The sequence below is a fragment of the Rhinopithecus bieti genome, unplaced genomic scaffold (genome assembly GCF_001698545.2).
Source record: "Rhinopithecus bieti isolate Rb0 unplaced genomic scaffold, ASM169854v2 scaffold_1014, whole genome shotgun sequence".
Lineage (NCBI taxonomy): Eukaryota > Metazoa > Chordata > Mammalia > Primates > Cercopithecidae > Rhinopithecus > Rhinopithecus bieti.
This window is the reverse complement of record NW_016803499.1, coordinates 4908210-4927704: the sequence shown is the minus strand read 5'-3', so window position 1 is coordinate 4927704 and position 19495 is coordinate 4908210. Positions and strand designations below refer to the sequence as shown.

Genomic DNA, 19495 nt, shown 5'->3' with positions numbered 1-19495 from the left:
CAGAGGCACCAGAAAAGCAACGATCAAAACAAGCATGAGGAGGATGAGAATGTTTACACAGTATCAGAGGTTAATTTCAGATGTCTGTAATTAGAACAATAAAATAGGATTTAAAAGTAAAAAATCAGTTTTAAAAGAGAACATGTCTGCAGACAGGCAAGGATGCAGAGTGATTAAGATACTCATACCCTTTGGGAGGCCGAGGCAGGCAGATCATGAGGTCAGGACATTGAGACTAACATGGTGAAACCCCGTCTCTCATAAAAATACAAAAAAATTAGCCGGGCATGGTGGTGGATGCCTGTAGTCCCAGCTACTAGGGAGGTGGAGACAGGAGAATGGCGGGAACCCAGGAGGTGGAGTTGCAGTGAGCCAAGATGGCACCACTGCACTCCAGCCTGGGCGACACAGCGAGACTGTCTCAAAAAAAAAAGACACTCACACCATAGAAAAAAGGGAGGGATAGATGGATGGGTAGGTGGACAGATGAAATGGTGAATGAATATATGGATAGATGAGCGGACAGACGGACAGATGGGTGGATGGACAGACACATGGGTGGATAAATGGATAGGTGGGTGGGTAGATGAATGCGTGGATGGACAGGTGGGTGGAGGGATGTGTGGGTACATGGGTGGATGGATGAATGCACAGACAGACAGATGGGTGAATGAATGGATAGGTGAGTGGGTGGGTGGATGGATGAATAGATGGGTCATAGGTGGGTGGGTGGACAGACAGACGGGTGGCTGGGTGAATGGATGGATGAATGGATGGACAGACAGATGGGTGGGTGGGTGAATGGATGGATGAATGCACAGACAGACAGATGGGTGGGTGGGTGGATGGATGAATAGATGGGTCATAGGTGGGTGGGTGGACAGACAGATGGGTGGATGGGTGGATGGATGGATGAATGCACAGACAGACAGATGGGTGAATGAATGGATAGGTGAGTGGGTGGGTGGATGGATGAATAGATGGGTCATAGGTGGGTGGGTGGACAGACAGATGGGTGGATAGATGGATGAATGGATGGACAGACAGATGGGTGGGTGGGTGGATGGATGGATGAATGGATGGACAGACAGATGGGTGGGTGGGTGGATGGATGGATGAATGCACAGACAGACAGATGGGTGAATGAATGGATAGGTGAGTGGGTGGGTGGATGGATGAATAGATGGGTCATAGGTGGGTGGGTGGACAGACAGATGGGTGGATGGGTGGATAGATGGATGCATAGACAAACAAATGAATACATGATAAATAGTTTTGGAAATTCCTCAGCTCCTAAGGAGCAACTAAGAATAGCACAGATGAGCTGAGAGGGGCAGAGGCTCCCCTAAGGGAAGTGGGGAAACCAAGGCTGGAAAAGAATTTCTAGCAGCCTCCACCGCTGGGCTCGAGGGGCAGCTTGAATTTTATCCAGAAAACAACAGTTTTGTTGAACAAGGAAGCAATATGAGAAGGGGAGGAGTATTTTCAGTCCACATAAAAAAATGAACTCTGGTTTGGAGGTAAAAACTAGCTGCAAAGGAATGACTTAAGAGGCAGTGGAATAGCCTAGAAAAAAGAGGGGAGCCTGACCATGGCAGAGGGCAGTGGGAAGATGAATTTGAGGCACAGGAGAGATGAAACCACAAGACTGATGAAAGTGGTGAGCACCCAGAGCTACCGGCAGGTACACAATGCTCACCCGCTCTGCCACTTGGGTTGGGTGAAATTCTAGAGGAATGATGTCGTTCCAGGTACCAAACCCGCCATGAGAGGCACAGGATGATAGAATCTCACAGCGTGTCACCCTCAGAGTCCTGAGAGGTTCAGGGCCCACCGCCGCGTGCCACTGGACCACACTCACCTCTCATCCACGTTGGCGGATCCCAGCACGAGGAGCCCACCACGGACACCCCGAGACCAGAGGCTCAGCTGAGCAAACAGATAGGCGAGGACCATCCGTATTCGAGCCTGGACAACAGAGGAAATAACAGGTTCTCTCGCAAAGGAACACGGGGGAGACGCGCACCCGCAAACTCTTGAAAACAAGAAAATTAAAATAGCTTAGAGGCTCTCTAGTGTTCTGGGAACATCAGAGTTTCAGAGTCCCATGGTGTCCCGAGGCCTTCCTCTCAGGGTTGTCCCACCTCCACAGGGCTCACGCAAGCTCGGTGGGGCTTGTCTTCAAAGATGGGAGCACCCGGAGCCCAGGAGGGCAGAGGGCAGAGGGAGCATCAGTGGCAGCACTGAGCTGTGGGGTCCCTGGGAGAAAGCTTGGCAACTGCATTTCCATCCCTTTACCACTGGCAGGAGGGGAAAGGCCAGCACGGCACAGCAGAAAGGGGACAGGGAGAGACAGGACAGATCCCAGCAGCGGGAGCCCTCGGCCTCTCTTCTCCTACACCCATCGTGGAGCACCCAGTCAAGTGCAGTAGCCCAGGAGGCAGTGTCTGGGCTGTTCCCTGAGGATTAAAGAGACACACACTCACACACAGTCACGTGCACTCTCACATCATGCACACCCACCCACCCGCACACTCACAGGCATGCTCATGCACTCACTCATGCAGACTCACTCATGCACACAATTGTGACTCATGTTTGTGCACACTCACTCGCACGTCCACACACACTTGTGCACACTCACAAGCACACCCACACTTGTGCATACTCACATTCACACGCCTGTACTCTCACACACTCATGTAACCTCTCACACTCATGCTCACACCCAGGCTCACACCCTCCTCTTGCACTCACGCTGGTGCACACACTCGCGCATGCACACCCTTACACCCCTGCTCTTGCTCTTACACATCACAGGCTCATGCACCAACACACACAGACACCCTCCTTGTTAACAAGGCTGCATGACCAACGTCTTCAGTGAGGCACACAGGCTGTGACCCCAGCACTAGTTGTCCCTGAGCTCCCTGTGCCATGACCTTCATGGAGATGACGGCCCAGGCCGGGGCACCGGCACATCCTGCAGTGATTGTCCCAGGGCTCCCTGCACCTCCCCAGGGGATGAAGGCCCAGGCGGGCGCATCTGCACATCCTGCACCAGCCATCCCAGGGCTCCTTGCACCTCCCTAGGGGACGCCAGCCCAGGCAGGGGCACCTGCACATTTTGCAGCGATTGTCCCAGGGCTCCCTGCACCCCCACCCGCACCCCCAGGGGACGCCGGCCCAGGCGGGGGCACCTGCACATTTTGCAGCGCCAGGTTTTCTCTGCTGCTTCCTCCATGAGCTGCGAACAGAGGGCTTTTCCCCGTCACCAGGCTGAAGATGCCCATGACGGCCTTCACGGCTGGATCAATGTTGAGACTGATGTGGTGGCTGGAGGGAGAAGGGTAGGTGTTGAAGGCAGCGTGTGCACGTGTGTGCATGTGTGTGTGCATGTGCAGTGAAGCCCTGATGACCTAAACCTGACCATTGTAACCCGTTTAAAGTGTATGATTTGTGGTGTTTAGCAATCCACAGTGCTGTGCAGCCATCACCATCATCCAGCTCAGAACTTCCCATCACCAGAGAAGGAAACCCCATCCCACTGGCAGTCTGTCCCCACTCCCTCCTCCTCCAGCTCTGACAGCTGTGACACTGACAGATGCAGAGAGTGACAGACGCCCTCTCTCTGTGCCGTGGCCTGTTCTGGACATTGTGTGGAAATGGAATGGAAATGGAATCAAACACCATGTGGCCTGGTGTGGCTGGCTCCACTCCTTTCATCCGCACCACGTCTTCAAGGTTTCTCCTCACTGTGTCACGTGATGGTGCTCCACTCCTTTTCATGGGTGAATAATATTCCACTGTGTGAATGGACCACAGTTTCTTCCTCCGTTCATCTGAAATGGACCTTGAGTTGTCCCCACCTGTTGGCTTCTGCAAATGGTGCTGCTATGGACTTTCCTGAACAAGTATCTGTTTGGGTCCCTGCTTTTTATTCCTCTGAGTACATATCTAGGAGGAGAATTGTTGGGGGGCAGGGGGACAGCTGAGCTCAACAAACAGGATGGGGAGCTGCTCATTTTCTCCTAGGAGCCACTACGGATGGAACATTCTAGATGGAACCCAGTCTCTCTTCTCTGGAAAGGTGCCCCCCCTCCACTGTCCTCACGTAGAGAACTGCCTGTGGAAGAGGCAGTAAGGGCAGGGGGAAGGGACAGGAGGAGGGGTAGGAGCCAGCTCACAGCCAACTCCCAGGACCTGCTGTGCACCCTGGTGAGCACATACGACCTGCAACCTGCACTGGGAACGCAAGGAGTCAGGGGACAGAAGGGTGGAAATCGCAGGCACCATTGGAGACTCGAGTGGGTCAGATAGGGAGGACTCATACACAGTCTCCCTGAAATCTGGCTCAAACCAAGAGAAAGTGGAGCCCTGATAAACTCCTAGATGCACATTTAAGTAATTGCTGATGACTGGAGAAACAAACTGGTCTATCCGTAGACAGTGGAATATTATTCACCCACAAAAAGGCACAGAGCACTGACACATTTATCCACATTGTGGATGACATGATGTGGCGTGAATGAAGCCAGTCACCAATGCGCTCACAGGCAGAGCTTCCAGCGGCTCTGAGCTCTGTCAGCCGCCTGCCATGCCCAGCACCAGGGGCCAACTCCACCTTCCAATCTGCTGGGCCAGCTCTCTGGCCCGGGTGCACGTCTCCTGGGAGGAGTTCTTGCTGGCCATGTAACAGGTGGTCAGTATGCGTCCACAGAGGTCTCGGGGATCCTGAGGGGTGTAGCTGATCTGGTTCACGATGGTGCGGACATCAGCCAGCACTTCCTGATCTGCAAACCACCAGGACAGAATGGGTAGAAGTCACCTGAGTGTGTGGGGTGTCTACATAGTTCCACCCCGGTCTACAGCTCCCAGGTGCCCGTGCAACTCCACCCCGGTCTACAGCTCCCAGGTGCCCGTGAAGCTTCACCCCAGTCTACACCCCCAGGTGACTGTGTGGCTCCACCATGGTCTACACCCCCAGGTGCCTGTGTAGCGCCAGCCCACGCTATGGCCCACAGCCCCATCCGACGGGCATCGTCACCCCTGTTCTGCTGCATATGCTAAGGTGATGTCCGATACCACATCACACGGGGGAGGATGTGAACCTCCAACGCCTGTGTTCTCTCCACCAGGCCACACCATGCACAGAGCGGGCGGGTGCAGCTCTGGAGACTCAGCCACATGGGCCCAAAGCTCCAGGAAGCTGCTGATGGCCCTGCTGCCTTGGCTGCAGGACCGGGATGTGACGCTGTGACATTTGTGCGTGGCCGCAAAGCCCCCTTCACCCCGATGTCCATGGCATGGGTGTTTCCTCTGCCCCCTCCAAGGTCCCCAACTCAGGTAGCCCAAGGGCTGGACCCTGGAGCCTCCCTCAAGCCAATAGATGTCACCTACTTCCGCTCCTCACAGACTTGCAGACCTGGCAGCACATGGAGTAGACGAGGCAGGCGGTGGCTGCGCTGTCCACCCCGCCACTCAGGGGCAGCAAAAACCCCGCCTGGAACGGACCAACCAAACACAGTGTGAGCAGAGCCTCGGAGAAGCGGCATGCCCACGGACCAGCCAAGCTCCACCCACAGACCTCAAGGAGGCGTCCACAGAAATGCACGTGGGTGCGGCACTTTCCGTGGGGTCAGGACAAATGCCCACACGTGGCAGGATTAATGGATTTTTCAGAGGGAAAAGAGATGCTTCGCTGTGGGGCGTGTCTGAGGCTGATTCCACTGATGAACTGCAGATACGCGGGGTTACAATGCTGGCAAGATGGTGAGCGTGACCCTGCATGCCGACAGGCTGGGTTCTGCCGAGCCTCCAAAGGTGGAGCTGACCCACCAGCCACTGTGCCCACCTTGCCTCTGGCTAGTGCAGACTAAGCTCACCATGGAGGCAGAGCGATGAAATGCTTTTTGTCGTTTGCATTAAAAAAAAAAAAAGAAAAAATCCCTACCCTGCCCCAGAATAAAACCAGACCAACCAGTAGAACAAGCAAAGTGGGCTCACTAGAAACTGGAAGTCTTACCTGTTGGCTTCGTCTTAAAAAATCCCAGAGCCAGCAGGCAGGTCCAAGGCTGCAGGGCAATCAGAACATGGAGCCCGGAGGCGGACGCCCCAGCCCACAGCACCCGACAACCCACCCAAGCAGGCCCCAGGAGGCTGCAGTGCCAGAGTCAACGTTGGGCTCTCAGGATGCCTGTCTCTACTTCAGGCACCTTGTGAGAAGGGACGCATGTGATTCCAAAGACAGCCCCGGGACCTGGGTATTATCATCATCCTCATTTTAAAATGGGGACACTGAGCCACAGAAAGGACAGCGCCTTGGGGCCCAAGGTCACAGCACGGGGAAGGAGTAGGACTGGGGGTCACACCCAGGAGGTCTGGCTCCAGCATCCATGCCCTCAACCCAGGGAAGGCACAACTGCCTCCTGCCAAGTCTCCACCCAGGCAGGTTCTGAAAACCCACTGCGTGACCTCCAGGAGTTCCCACCCCAGAGGTGTGGCCATGCGGACGGCAGGTCCCTCCCAGGGGTCGGGGTCACACACCTTATCTCCTCCTCAGGACTGTGGTATTTCCACTCGATGGGCTCAGAGACGGGTGCCAGGAGGTCCTCATGGCACGAGAGGGCAAAGTCCACCTTCACTCGGGGGTAGGGGCTTGCCCTGCTGGCCTGGCAATGGAGATTCAGACAGGATGACTCCCAGCTTCATGGAAACCCTCTGGGTCCCCAGGACTGACAGACAAGCAGGACTCCATCAGCCATGTCAAAACCACAGCAAGGCCACCCTCACTGCCATGAGGATGGAGAGGAGCAAAACAACCAATGGCAACAAGTGTTGGTGAGGGGCGAGAAACCGGGTTCTCATACCCGGCTGCCTGGAACCCACCATGGTGCAGCCGTGTGGCAAACACTCTGGCAGCTCCTCAAAAGGAGCCTTGCCAAAAGGCTCAACAGAGCCAGGGGTGGTGGCTCACACCTGTAATCCCAGCACTTTGGGAGGGTGAGGCAGGTGGATCACCTGAGGCCAGGAGTTCGAGACCAGACAGACCAATATGATGAAACCCCATCTCTACTAAAAATACAAAAATTAGCCAGGCATGGTGGTGGGCACCTGTAATCCCAGCTACTTGGGAGGCTGAAGCAGGAGAATCGCTTGAACCTACGAGGCACTGGTTGTGGTGAGCCGGGATGGCACCATTGTACTCCAGCCTGGGCGACAAGGGTGAAACTCCATCTCAAAAAACAACAACAACAACAAAAAAAAAACACAAAAAATGGCTAACAGAGTTACCATAAGACCCAGACAATTCCACTCCTGGAATTCCACACCCAAGAGAAATGAAAACACGTGTTCCCTCCAACAAAAGTACATGTATGTTTGTAGCAGGATTATTCATGATAGACAGTGGAAACGTTCCTGATGCCCATCAGTGGATGAGTGAATAAACACAACGTGTCCATCTCCGCTATGGAACACGCTCTGACCATACAAAGGGATGAACTACAGTCACTCCCTGTATCTGTGGGTTCTACACCCGCAGATTCAACCGCAGAGAGAAGATACAGTAATCGCGGGATCTGAAGCCCGTGGATACAGAGGGCCGACTGTCCGTATCAGTGAGCTCTGCACTGTGGGACACAGGCATCCCTGCAGGGGATCAGTGGAGGCTGAGGCTCCCGATCCAACCCCTGTGGATACCGAGGGGTGGCTGCACCCGACACATAGATAAACCTTGAAAACAGCCCAGTGAAGTGTGGGAAGCCATATGCTATGTGATTTCATCCCAATGAAACGTCGAGAAGAGGAAAATTCATGAAGACAGAGAGTAGACTTGTGGTTGTCAGGGGCAGAGGAGGGGAACGGGGTGGAGTTTCTTTTTGGGGTAATGAAAATGCGCGAAGATTGTGGCTACATAACTCCATGAGAACCTGAAAAAGCACTGAATCAGGTGCTTAAATGGATACACTGGGTGGTATGGTAAATACAACTTAATAAAACTGCTATAAAAAAAAGGCTGGGCGTGGTAGTTCACGCCCGTAATTCCAACACTTTGGGAGGCCAAGGCGAGAGGATTGCTTGAGCCCAGGAGTTCAAGACCATCCTGGGCAACATAGTGAGACCCTGTCTCTACAAAAGAAAAGAAAAAAATTAAAAATTAGTTGGGCATGGTGGCATGTGTCTGTTGTCTCTGCTGCTTGGGAGGCTGAGGTGGGAGGATCACTTGAGCCCCAGAGGTCCAGCCTGCGGTGAGCTGTGATGGTACCACTGCACTCAAGCCTGGGAGACAGAATGAGACCTTGTGTCAATCAATCAACAGCAGAAGAGTCTGCTCTGTTATGAGCATCACACTTCTTTCTGCAAAAATCACTGTCTCACGACAGCTGCACAGTTGGATATCCTATTTGTGATGACATCCTGCAGAAACGCAGAGCTCCAGGCTACCAGCAGCAGGACCTTGGGCTGCAGGAGGGGCGTTACTTGCATCCCAGGGTCTCAGACACAGGCTCGCTTGTGCCTTGGACCTTGCCTCCGACTGCCAAGGTGGGGACCAGCCTTGGCTGCACACTGTGTGCCTGTTCCTACTGCGCTTGCCACCCCCCACCTTGAGGCCTTCCTGGCCTCCAAGGCTGCTTGGGTCTTCCTTGTGTGGCAGCCCCTAGCACACTGACCGTCTCGTCGGCCTCTCTGCCTGCCTGTCCCCAGCTCACCCCAGCTCAGGGCCTGGCTCAAGCAGAGGACGATGGGGAAGAGATGGAAGCAGGTTCCGTCTACAGCACCAGCCCTTTCCACACTTGGGAAGTCTAGAACTTCCCTGTCGGACTTTTCAGGCACTGCACCCTCATGGCCGCCACCAGGCCTGCACGAATGGGGCCACTTTCCACATCTTTGATGAGCATCCCACACAGTTGTCTACTGGAGCACTCACCGCCAGGTTTCGAGATGAAATCTCCGCCCTATAGCTCCGGACGTCCTCCAGATCCAGCGTGGCCGTCAGGACTTCCTGGGGAAGGAAATTTCAAAGAGAACCCGTGATTTCCCGTTTGTTCCACTCCCATGTGTAATTTGGCCGCTGTCAAAGGTGTGTCACACCTTCTAAAGCAGGGGCTGAGACCCCTGGATGGGGGTCTCAGGGATGGGACAGATGACATTGAGGCCAACCCACAGCCCTTCCCCCTCACTGTTGCCACCAGAACCTCCACTGCATTCAGACACTTGCCAGTGACCCACTAATCACAGCACAAGACACCACCCTATAAGACACCCCCCGTCAGTAGGACACCCCCCAGTCAGTAAGACACCCCTGTCAGTAAGACACCCCCCCATCAGTAAGACAGCCCCCCGTCAGTAAGACAGCCCCCCGTCAGTAAGACAGTCCCCTGTCAGTAAGCCTCTGCAGGGGACTTCTGGGAATGCCCCTCTCATCAAAAAGACACACAGGGAGCCAGGGCCCCTTTGCTGCCTCTGCATGTGGCTGTGTGAAGATGGGATGGCTGGAGCTGCTGCAAACATCCTGTGCCCAAGAGGAGAGGCAACCTGAGACTGAGCCCAACACAGAGGAGGGCAGAGCTGGAGGACAACCTGAGAATGAGGCCAAACACAGAGAAAGGTGGAGCTGGGGGAGGGCAGAGGCAGAGCCACAGGCCCGGCATCCACACCAGGGTCCTGGCCCGGATGTGCTGCCTGTGTCACAGGGGGTGTCACTGCCTTGCCTTTGAACCTGGCTATGGTAGGGGTTCTGCCAATTGCAGTGTATGCAGAAATGAGGTTTTAACTCAGGGGTTATTCCTTCATGAAAAAATATCTTTATCAAATTGTGTTCCTGAGTGTTGCCTTGCTAAACACAAGCATGGGACAGCGGGAACAGCACCTGTACCACTGCGGCGGTTCACAGGATGGCCATGGCCACCTTGCGCGCCCCTCGCTCCTACCGCTGTAACCGGGGGCCAGACCTGGCTGGAGATGCCCATGAAGGCAAGTAGACCGATTCACGCATCCTGTGGTTCTCTGGCTGCTTTCCCAAGTGATGGCACTGCGGCCACCAAGCTTCCATGCAGAAAGCCGTGGTAAGTGTGAAGCCATAAAACAATGGAGATGGGGGGGGGAGGATTGTTCCATGAGAAGGTGGCTCCATCCCACTCTCCCCAAGGCTAGGTTAACCGCCTTCCATATTGCAGCCTGACTCCAGGCACACAACAAGCGGAAAGCCCAGGGGATTAGGAAGACCCTAAGAAACACGGGCCCGACGAGGGGGATCGGCAGGTCTGTTGCTCGAGCGAGAGGCAGAAGGGGAGACTCTCAAATGATTCCACACGTCACAAGACTTCTGTTGACGATTTCAGGTGCACCACGGAGGACCTGGCAGAGGGCGGTGTCCTGAGGACAGCACTGCCACTCTCAATGCAGCAGACATGTGGCTGCAGCCTAGGACGGAGATCTCGGGCAACATCAGGAATTCTAGAGACAACAGCTCCTGGATTCTAGGGCATGGAACAACTGCCTGGTGCTCACTAAAAATGCAGACCCCCGAAGACTCCGGTTCGGGGGCTTGATGTGGGGCCAGGAACCTGCAGGGGTCCTGGGGCAGGTGATTCCCAACACACCTGCCAATGAACACGACCGCCAACGTGCTTGTGGCTGTGACATGGGGAATGGGGAGAGGACCACACTTCCCATCAGCAAGAACTTAGTCCTTCTCTTCAAAGCCCTTCCAGCTCTGTCGTGGTTAACGATGAAGAGCAAGGAGGCCTCCAGGGACGCTGTCACGTGGAAAGCAGGGCCTGGAGTTGAGACGGCCACACCCTTGCCTGCCCCCTGTGCAAGAAACCCCTGAAAAGACTGTGGAATTCTTTTTCAGGGTGAAGTTCACTCGGTCCACTTTGAAACTGGTTTGGTTTCGTAACCACCTCCGTGCTGACCGCGCCTATGCTGTGCAGAAAGCACCAGACAGAATCGTGAGGATGGGAACGCAGGGGCAGCAAAGCAACGAAACCGCTCAGACAGCCTCTCAGAGTCGGTGATGCCAGGACACAGGCTCGCCCTGCTCCTGCAAAGCCAGCTGCAGAACTTGTCTCCTGTGCTACCGCCGGCCTCGCTGAATCCGACGCTTTAATGCCCGTCCCCAACAAGAGCAGAGCGGAACGCCGTCAGGTCCAAAGGCAAGTCCGGCGACGCTGTGTGCGGGAGGGAGCGCTGGGGACCCACGCAGGGTCTGAGCCCGAGAGTGGGGATGCTCCCAGCTACGCCGGCTTGGGGCAGAACTAAAAGTTATTTTTTGTTGTGTTTGTGCACTTGGGATTGATTTCCATTTTTGGCAATAACAGCCTGTTTTTTCTCATTTGCTTCAAAAACCAAAAGGGAGGCCGGGTGCAGTGGCTCACACCTGTAATCCCAGCACTTTGGGAGGCTGAGGTGGGTGGATTGCCTGAGCTCAGGAGCTTGCGACCAGCCTGGGCAACACGGTGAAACCCTGTCTCTACTAAAATACAAAAAATTAGCTGGGCGTGGTGGCAGGCGCCTGTAGTCCCAGCTACTCAGGAGGCTGAGGCAGAATTGCTTTAACCCGGGGGGCGGAGGTTGCAGTGAGACAAGATCGTGCCACTGTACTCCAGCCTGGGCGACAGAGCGAGACTCCATCTCAAAAACAAACAAACAAACAAAAAACTGAAAGGAAGAGTGGCCCAAACCTCTCCCAGGACTTTCCACCTGTGGTCCCTTCTCTGTGGAGGAAGTTCACGCCGATTGCGGTAAGGATCACCTGGGAAGCCTTGCCCCACGCTAATGCACATCTTTAGATGCATAACGTGCAGAGCTTTCATCAGCTTCCCAAAGGAATCTGGGGCTCCAACAAGGTCCTGAACTGCATTCCAAGCAGCAGCTCTGTTGCTGGTGAGGACTGTGCCAGGCAGAGTTCTTAGCTTTGTTCTCTGTCATCTCCTTCCTCTGAGCACCCACATATCTGTGTCACTTCAGGATAGCAATCGCACTTCCAACCTGTAACTCACAGCTCCCCCAGGGCTGTCCCTCACGCAGCTGGCCACTGTGTGCTCAGAGAGCCCCACAGAACAAAGCCTCCCTGACCAGAGTGTCCTGGGGTCTCCACTCCTGCTTCCCCGGACTCAGGGACAGCGTGGCGTAAGGCCTTAGATGAGTATATGTGGCCTCAACACCCGGGGAAGAAAGGCAGGGCCTTGAACGGCCTCACCATGAGCTCCCCTGACGGCTCTTCTCCTGAGGATAAGGCCCCCTCACCAAACACGGGATCCCTAGACCTGTCTCGGGGGCCATGGAGTCTGTTCCTTTCAAAGGAGCGGCTCTGGTTCCCTGCCAGCCCTTGGAATTCAAACAAACCAACGCCACCCTCCCGCAGGGGCCAGGCGGCACCCGTCCTCTCGTCACCACAGAGCCTGCCTCCCACAGCGGGGGCCGTCCCCTTGGTTCCTGAGTGCACTCCCACCTGGCCCTGCGGGGCATGGAGCCCTCCTCCCGCACTGTGGGTACGCAGGACTCGTAAGCTGCCCACAACCTCAACCATCCAGTACCATGTGCTGTGTGTCGGGGTTCAGCTGTCCTCAGACCCGAGGGTGGGAGGTCCCCCCTCACCAACCAGGTAAATCAGAGGCCATCAGAGCAGGCGGGACCCCCAGGGGCTTCTCCACAGGGACCCTCACTAAGCACCCGGCTTACAGGGGAGGGCCAGGAGCTCGGCCACTGCACAGGGAACCCTCCCCCAGTCACATCCAGGCCCGTTCATTACCACGTCATCCAGAGAAAACTGGGATCCTTGAGCAAAGACGCTTCCGTTCATGGCGATCATGGCGCAGCCGTCATAGTAGAGGCGGTCCCCGTCACAGCCCTTCTGGTTGGCCAGCAAGTAAATCCCACCGTTCTGGAAAAGGCAGAGCCCACAGTGGAGTGGTCAGCTGTGGTCCACCGCCCTCGCCTGCCACCTGCCCATGGACAGGAACTTCCACCGAGTCCCACGAGGGTCATCATGAGTGGCCCCACCACCGCCGAGATAACGCGCATATGTAGGGAAGCATGGACCCACGAAGCTGCGGCGAGCCCAGCCTTGCTAGGCGCCAGGCTCTTCGTAAAACATTTGTTTTTGCTTCATAACAACCCTACAAGGCAGACCCCGTCATCTCTCTTAGGCATGATGAGGTTCAGACAAGCCAAAGGAAGCTCCGTGTGACGAAGCCAAGATTCAAACACGGCTCAGCTAAACCCACACCTGCAACGTGAAGAACGAACCAGCACCGCCCACTGCACGTCTCACTGCCCAAGAGCAGAAGCAGCAAACGTATAGGCGTTCCCTATGCCCTGCCATCATGCCAACGAACAAGGAGCATGTCCCGGTTCCTGGTCACGGCAGGAAGGGTGACAGGGTCGGCTTCCTGGGGTAGCTGCGCGGGTGAGATGGGCTGTGCCAGTGAAGCCCCAGGGGGCGGCAGGGCACACTTGTTGAGTCCAGGCTGTAATTACAAGCCCAGAACGTCCATCTTGTGTGGGCCCAGCCCTGCAATGGGCACTGAGGATATAGCAGTGCTTGAGATAACAGCGTCTGCCCCGTGGTGCACGCTCCCTGGCCCAACCCCTACCTTGCTGGTGGCCATAGTCACGAGATCCACCCTGGTGTTGGCTTTGCGCAGCACGTGGTGACTGCCCGAGGCATTGGTGATGATCTCCACTCCATCCAGGCCCATGTCGATGTGCGGGCTGCGGGCAGAGGCAGGTGAAGAAGAGGCCACCAGACTCCTCCAACCCAGCCTCCCAGGCGGCCCTCACACTTTCCCATGGCAGCTCCCGGCCGACGGTCATGGCCCCAGGAGGTCTGTAGTCCCAGGTCCTCCCAGCTGGCGCATGTGAGGTGGGCAATCAGACAGCACAGGGGCATGGGGCTGACCTGTGGGGGGTCCAGAGCTCCTCACAGATCTCACTTCCAATGCAGGTGTCCCACGTCGCCAGCACCGCATCTCCGAAGGGCGCAGTTTCCTGCCGTTGGAAGAGAAGAGTGCGTAAGATTCATTGGTCACGCCCTGTCTGGGCCACAAACACTACCCAGGGCCACACACATCCTACAGCCACAAGAGCTGGAGTTGGCTCTGGGCTCTCGCACATTCCGAAGAGGTGGGTGCCCTGCGGCTGCACATGGGACACTGGGTGGTGCCAGGAAGAGGAGCCTTTAGGAGCCTATGTGTGGAATAAGGGATGCCTGCACTCTGAGCAGCCAAGGGGCAGAATGTCAGGGTCACCGATGGGGTTGCCAATCGGGGCCAGTGGCTTCTGAAGTGACCCTGTTCTGTGATCACACTGAAGCAGCTGCTGCCCTGTGTTGACGGAACCCGGCCCCCACTCCCAGCCACAGGGCAGCAGCTGAGAGGGGACGCCAGGGTGCCTTCCCTTAGAATTCAAAATTGAGAACAGGGCAGTTTGCTGTCGGTCTAGATAAACACTTAAATGTAGGAACATAGCCCCTGGGGGTGGAGAAGGCTGACTTCTGCCACAGGGAGGACACAAAGGGGAGGAAGCCAGTGTGAGCAGGGAAAGGGAGGAAAGGCAGCCCCAAGGCCAGGAGGAGCCGCCCTGGCTGCTGCCTGGCCCCGCAGCCCCCCTGGCTATAAGAATCTGCCTCCTTTGTCTGTTTTAGACCTGTGCGCACTGTGGGGCCTTCCATTACCTGGATCCCAAAGGGTTCCCGCCCCACCAGTCCACTGTTGGCTGAGAATAGCGACAACCGACTGAAAAATGGGCTCCACACCCAGGGACTTGCCTGCTTTGTCAGGTCCTGTATCATCCGAGGCAGAAGGTACTCCTCCGTGTGCCTGGAGAGGAAAACACCAAGGATCTGAGGATGAGCATCTCAGGACAAATGAGGAAGGGCAGCTACATTTAAACAAAACTCAAACGGAACCCTCTGAACTGATGAACCGGCAAAGGAACTGCCAAGTGTTCCCCCCAGTGCAATAAACAATCGCGTGAAGGTAAAAAGAAGAGTATGAAGGTGGCTTGCGGAGACTACGTGACATCGTGGTGGGCTGGGCTCTCCGAGCATCGGGCTGTCTCAGTTTCCCCACATGCTCATGTTCATCTTTACGGAGAGATGTGTCACAGGGGATTCGCTGAGAACTGGCCACGCTGCCCCATGGAGAAATCCGGGTGGAATTCCTGATTGCTGTTACTGAATCAGAAAAATCATGTGGCATAAACCCGAAACACAATGACAAACCTGTATCATCCCTGGAATAAAATGATGCTCTCAATTCGAGAGATGGGGAGGAGGGTTTAATACCAACTTTAGTGCAAGGTGTCCCAAGAAGCTCCACCAAGAGGCGGAATCTTCAAAATAGACGGTTCACGTATTTGACTTCCAACAGGCTGTTACGAGATGAGCCACTCAGACCTGCAAGGAACTCCGTTTCCTTTTTGCTTTCTTAGAATTCCCAGGAGCCTTCTGGGCATGGTTTTAGTAGCTCTCCTTACTTAAGAAATGTAAAAAGTTGAGAAACTGAGTCAATGATGTCTTTCCCCCTCATTCACGTAGGGAACGGGGACATGAAGATACCCTACAGAGCTCCAGGCTGCCTTGCCATCCCATATTGAGCACTCAGTTCACCCTCTATAGCCTGTTGATGGTGATGCTGCTGCACCAAAATGCATTTTAAACGCAGGAACCGTCCAAACATCTCTCCCTTCATCTGCACCTTTCCCTCGACTCATGCAAAGACCCCACAGGCACCAGACCAAAGACCCAGCAGGACGGGCACACACCCAGCCTTGCCCCTCACTGCAGCTGTGCTCCGCGGCCAGCGCACACCTTGAGGATGGCTCTCTGCAGGCAAAGACCAGGTCTTAGTTATGTTTTCCTAAGAGGACCTGGAACCTGGAATGGCACCTTGAGCCTGCCAAATACTCTTTACTAAAGCAGGGGCACGGTGAACACGACCATTTCTTGTCATCATCTGGCACAGCTCCCAGAGGATTGGAAACCTCAGCTTTCTCTAAGCCAACGAAAATGTGCAGTTGCTTCTGGTGGGCTCCAGCCTCACCTTCCTGCCACCCCTTCCACAGGGATGAAAGGAATACCATCCCAGAGGGCCCAGTGTGACACCTGACACCGAGGTGTTCATGAGACAAACGGGGAAGGAGGAACAGGAGCCCCACACTTACGCTCTGAAATCCTAGAGACAACATCAACTGATAAAAGATCTCAACAAAAGCACAAATAAATGACGGGAGATAAGTTGACAACTAAGAAAAGAATTTGAAAAGTCTTAAAATGCTTGCAGATACGAAAAACAAAGCACAGGATAGAGCCCTGTGAAGTGCACTGCAGAGCAGACAAATTCAGGGGAATAAAACTGCCAGAAAAAAATGCAAATACACGAAGACAGTGATGGTTAGAAAGAAGAGGAAAGATAAGACATGTCCCTTGCCAGCCATCGAGGTTCCTGAAGAACAGAACGGACGCAAAAGAACAAAAGCCTTTGGAAGCAGAAAATAGGTCAACTTTCCCGAAATAAGAAGACCTGAATGCGAAGTCGAAAAACCTTACAGGGTATAATAAAAAATGATGAGAACCCCCAAGCCATTTGCTGGAGCTACTGGACCTCCAGAGTCATAGAGACATCCCACAGGCACCTCGGCAGGAAAAGCTGGTTCCTGCAGAAGCAGCGTAAAATCTGGTTGGCCACAGATTTCCTTTATGGATTCGTTTTATTGCAAAATATGTTACGCAAAAGAGTACAAAGGCACACACGTGTAATTAAAGGATATTAAAATAAGTCCAGTGCACGCAGTACCCAGGTGAAGGAGCAGAGCATCGCCTGGACCTCTGGGCCCCCAGCACGTGATGCTCTCTCCTTGGAAGTGCTCCCCGCAACAAATCTCGCCTATCTTTGTACTTCAACCCAGGCGCGCTGATATGGTCTGGCTGTGTCCCCACCCAAATCTCACCTTGAATCGTAGCTCCTGTAATTCCCACATGTTGTGGGAGGGACCTGGTGGGAGATAAATTAACCACGGGATGATTTCCCCCATACTGTTCTCATGGTAGTGAGTCTCAGGAGAGCTGATGCTTTTATATTGGGTTTTCCTTTGCTTGGGTCTCATTCTCTCTTGTCTGCCGCTATGTAGGATGTGCCTTTCACCTTCTGGTGTGATTGTGAGGCCTCCCCAGCCACATGGAACTGCGAGTTTATTAAAGCTCTTTTTCTTTATAAATTACCCAGTCTTGGGTATGTCTTTATCAGCAGCATGAAAACAGACTAACAGGGTCTCATTCTGTCATCCGGGCTAGAGTGTAGTGGCACGATCAGGGTTTGCTGCAGGCTCAGTCTTATGGGCTCAAGTGATCCTCCCACTTCAGCATCTCAGGTAGCTGGTGTTGGGAACAGGTCCCCAAATCTGGCCATAAACAAAATCTCTGCAGCACTGTGACATGCTCGTGATGGCTATGACACCCAGGCTGAAGGTTGTGGGTTTACCAGAATGAGGGCAAGGAACACCTGGTCCACCCAGGTCGGAAAACCGCTTAAGGTGGTCCGCAACCACAAACAATAGCATGAGCGATCTGTGCCTTAAGGACATGTTCCTGCTGCAGATACGTAGCCAGAGCCCATTCCTTTGTTTCCTGTTTTAGTTAATCAATAATCTATAGAAACAATGCTTATCACTGGCTTCCTGTCAATAAATATGTGGGTAACACTCATTCGTGGCTCTCCACTCTGAAGGCTGTCAGCCCCAACTCCCACTCCACACTCTATATTTCTGTGTGTGTGTGTCTTTAATTCCTCTAGTGCCGCTGGGTTAGGGTCTCCATAACCCAGCTGATCTCGACTGCTGGGACCACAGGTGCACACTGCAACGCCCAGCTGATTTTTGTATTTTCTTTGGTAGAAAGGGGGTTTCACCATGTTGCCCAGGCTGGTCTTGAACTTCTGAGCTGGTCTCGAATCCTGAACTTCTGACTGCCTTAGCCTCCCAAAGTGCTGGGATTACAGGCATGAGCCACCACGCCTGGCCTTTCTTTTGGTCTTCATGAGTATCTTAGCTATTCGTGGGCTTTTGCTCTTCCATGGAAATACTGGAGCCGGTTTATTGAATTTCCTGTTCAGATTCTTATGGAAACTACACTGAATCCACAGATCAACTTAGGGGAGATGAATGCGTTTCACACTGTGCCTTCCTTTTCACATACGCAGGCAATCTCCATTTAGCTCAGTAGTTGTTAACGCCCTCCCATAAAATTTTATCATTTTCCCATACGGGGCTTACACATCTCTGATTATAGTTATCCATAAGCACTTTGGCTGCTGGAATAAACGGTATCTTCCTTAAAGTTACACGTTCTGACTGAACGTTGCTGGTAAATGAAAGGAACCTGACTTTTGATTGGTTTTATCATCCAGCAAACTTGCCAAAATGTATTGTTAATTACAATACGGTTTCAGTCTATTCCTGGATTTTCATTTGATCCAGAATAATGACCTCTGTCCTTTAATCAAATTATTGTATCCATTTTTATTTGTAGTGATTACTGACAGATTTATTCTCTCTTACGTGCTATCTCTGAGTCCCACTTTTTCTACTGGACTTTTAAAGAACTCACTTCCTTTTATGCTTCATTTGGAATTATTTCATTTTTTTCTTTTTATTCTTCTTTTCTTCTGCCTGCTACTTTGACAATCATATGTTCTGTATCTTTCCTTTTAGTGGTTACCCTAGAAATTTTATGTGTATTTCACCTAAAGTCAAAAATTAATCAGTATCTTTACCCTCCTACAGAGCATTGCCCTAATTTACATGCACAGCTGTGCAGCGATTTAGGGCTGGCCTATTTTCTACTACATACTAGACATGTTTCGTACAGTCCCGTTTGTTTACACATATCCACAAATTTATCAATATCCTTTTTCACCAATCCTTTTGAAATTTTGAGGCTTCTGCTAGAATAATTTTCCTTCTGCTTAACATACACGTTCAGAATTTCCACTGAGTCTTTTAACGATAAACTGCTTTTGCTTTTGTAAAAATGTCTTGATTTTTGTCCTTGTTCTTTTTTTTTTTTTTTTTTTTTTTTTTTTGAGACGGAGTCTTGCTCTGTCACCCAGGCTGGAGTGCAGTGGCTGGATCTCAGCTCACTGCAAGCTCCGTCTCCCGGGTTTACACCATTCTCCTGCCTCAGCCTCCGGAGTAGCTGGGACTACAGGTGCCCGCCACCTCGCCCGGCTAATTTTTTGTATTTTTAGTAGAGACGGGGTTTCACCGTGTTAGCCAGGATGGTCTCGATCTCCTGACCTTGTGATCCGCCCGTCTCGGCCTCCCAAAGTGCTGGGATTACAGGCTTGAGCCACCGCGCCCGGCCTAAACCTCTTTTCTTTATAAATTACTAAGTCCCAGTCTCAGGCTTCTTTTCTTTTCTTTTTTCTCTTCTCTTCTTTTCTTTTCTTTTTTCCTTCCTTCCTTCCTTCCTTCCTTCCTTCCTTCCTTCCTT

At 53.3% G+C, this 19495-nt stretch overlaps 1 protein-coding gene across 1 annotated transcript in view; it reads right to left on the bottom strand.

Moving 5' to 3' along the window:
• The window catches only part of NADSYN1 (NAD synthetase 1), a 45280-nt gene that overhangs the window by 13087 nt on the left and 12698 nt on the right, over positions 1–19495 (bottom strand). Inside the window, exons 6-16 of the mRNA XM_017887247.1 lie at positions 14774–14825; positions 13907–13995; positions 13602–13719; positions 12758–12889; positions 8930–9004; positions 6547–6671; positions 6026–6074; positions 5401–5503; positions 4625–4793; positions 3201–3336; positions 1862–1968 (exon numbers count right to left, since the gene is read on the bottom strand). Of these exons, the coding sequence (XP_017742736.1) occupies positions 1862–1968; positions 3201–3336; positions 4625–4793; positions 5401–5503; positions 6026–6074; positions 6547–6671; positions 8930–9004; positions 12758–12889; positions 13602–13719; positions 13907–13995; positions 14774–14825 (1155 nt within the window). The remainder of the gene's footprint in view (positions 1–1861; positions 1969–3200; positions 3337–4624; positions 4794–5400; positions 5504–6025; positions 6075–6546; positions 6672–8929; positions 9005–12757; positions 12890–13601; positions 13720–13906; positions 13996–14773; positions 14826–19495) is intronic.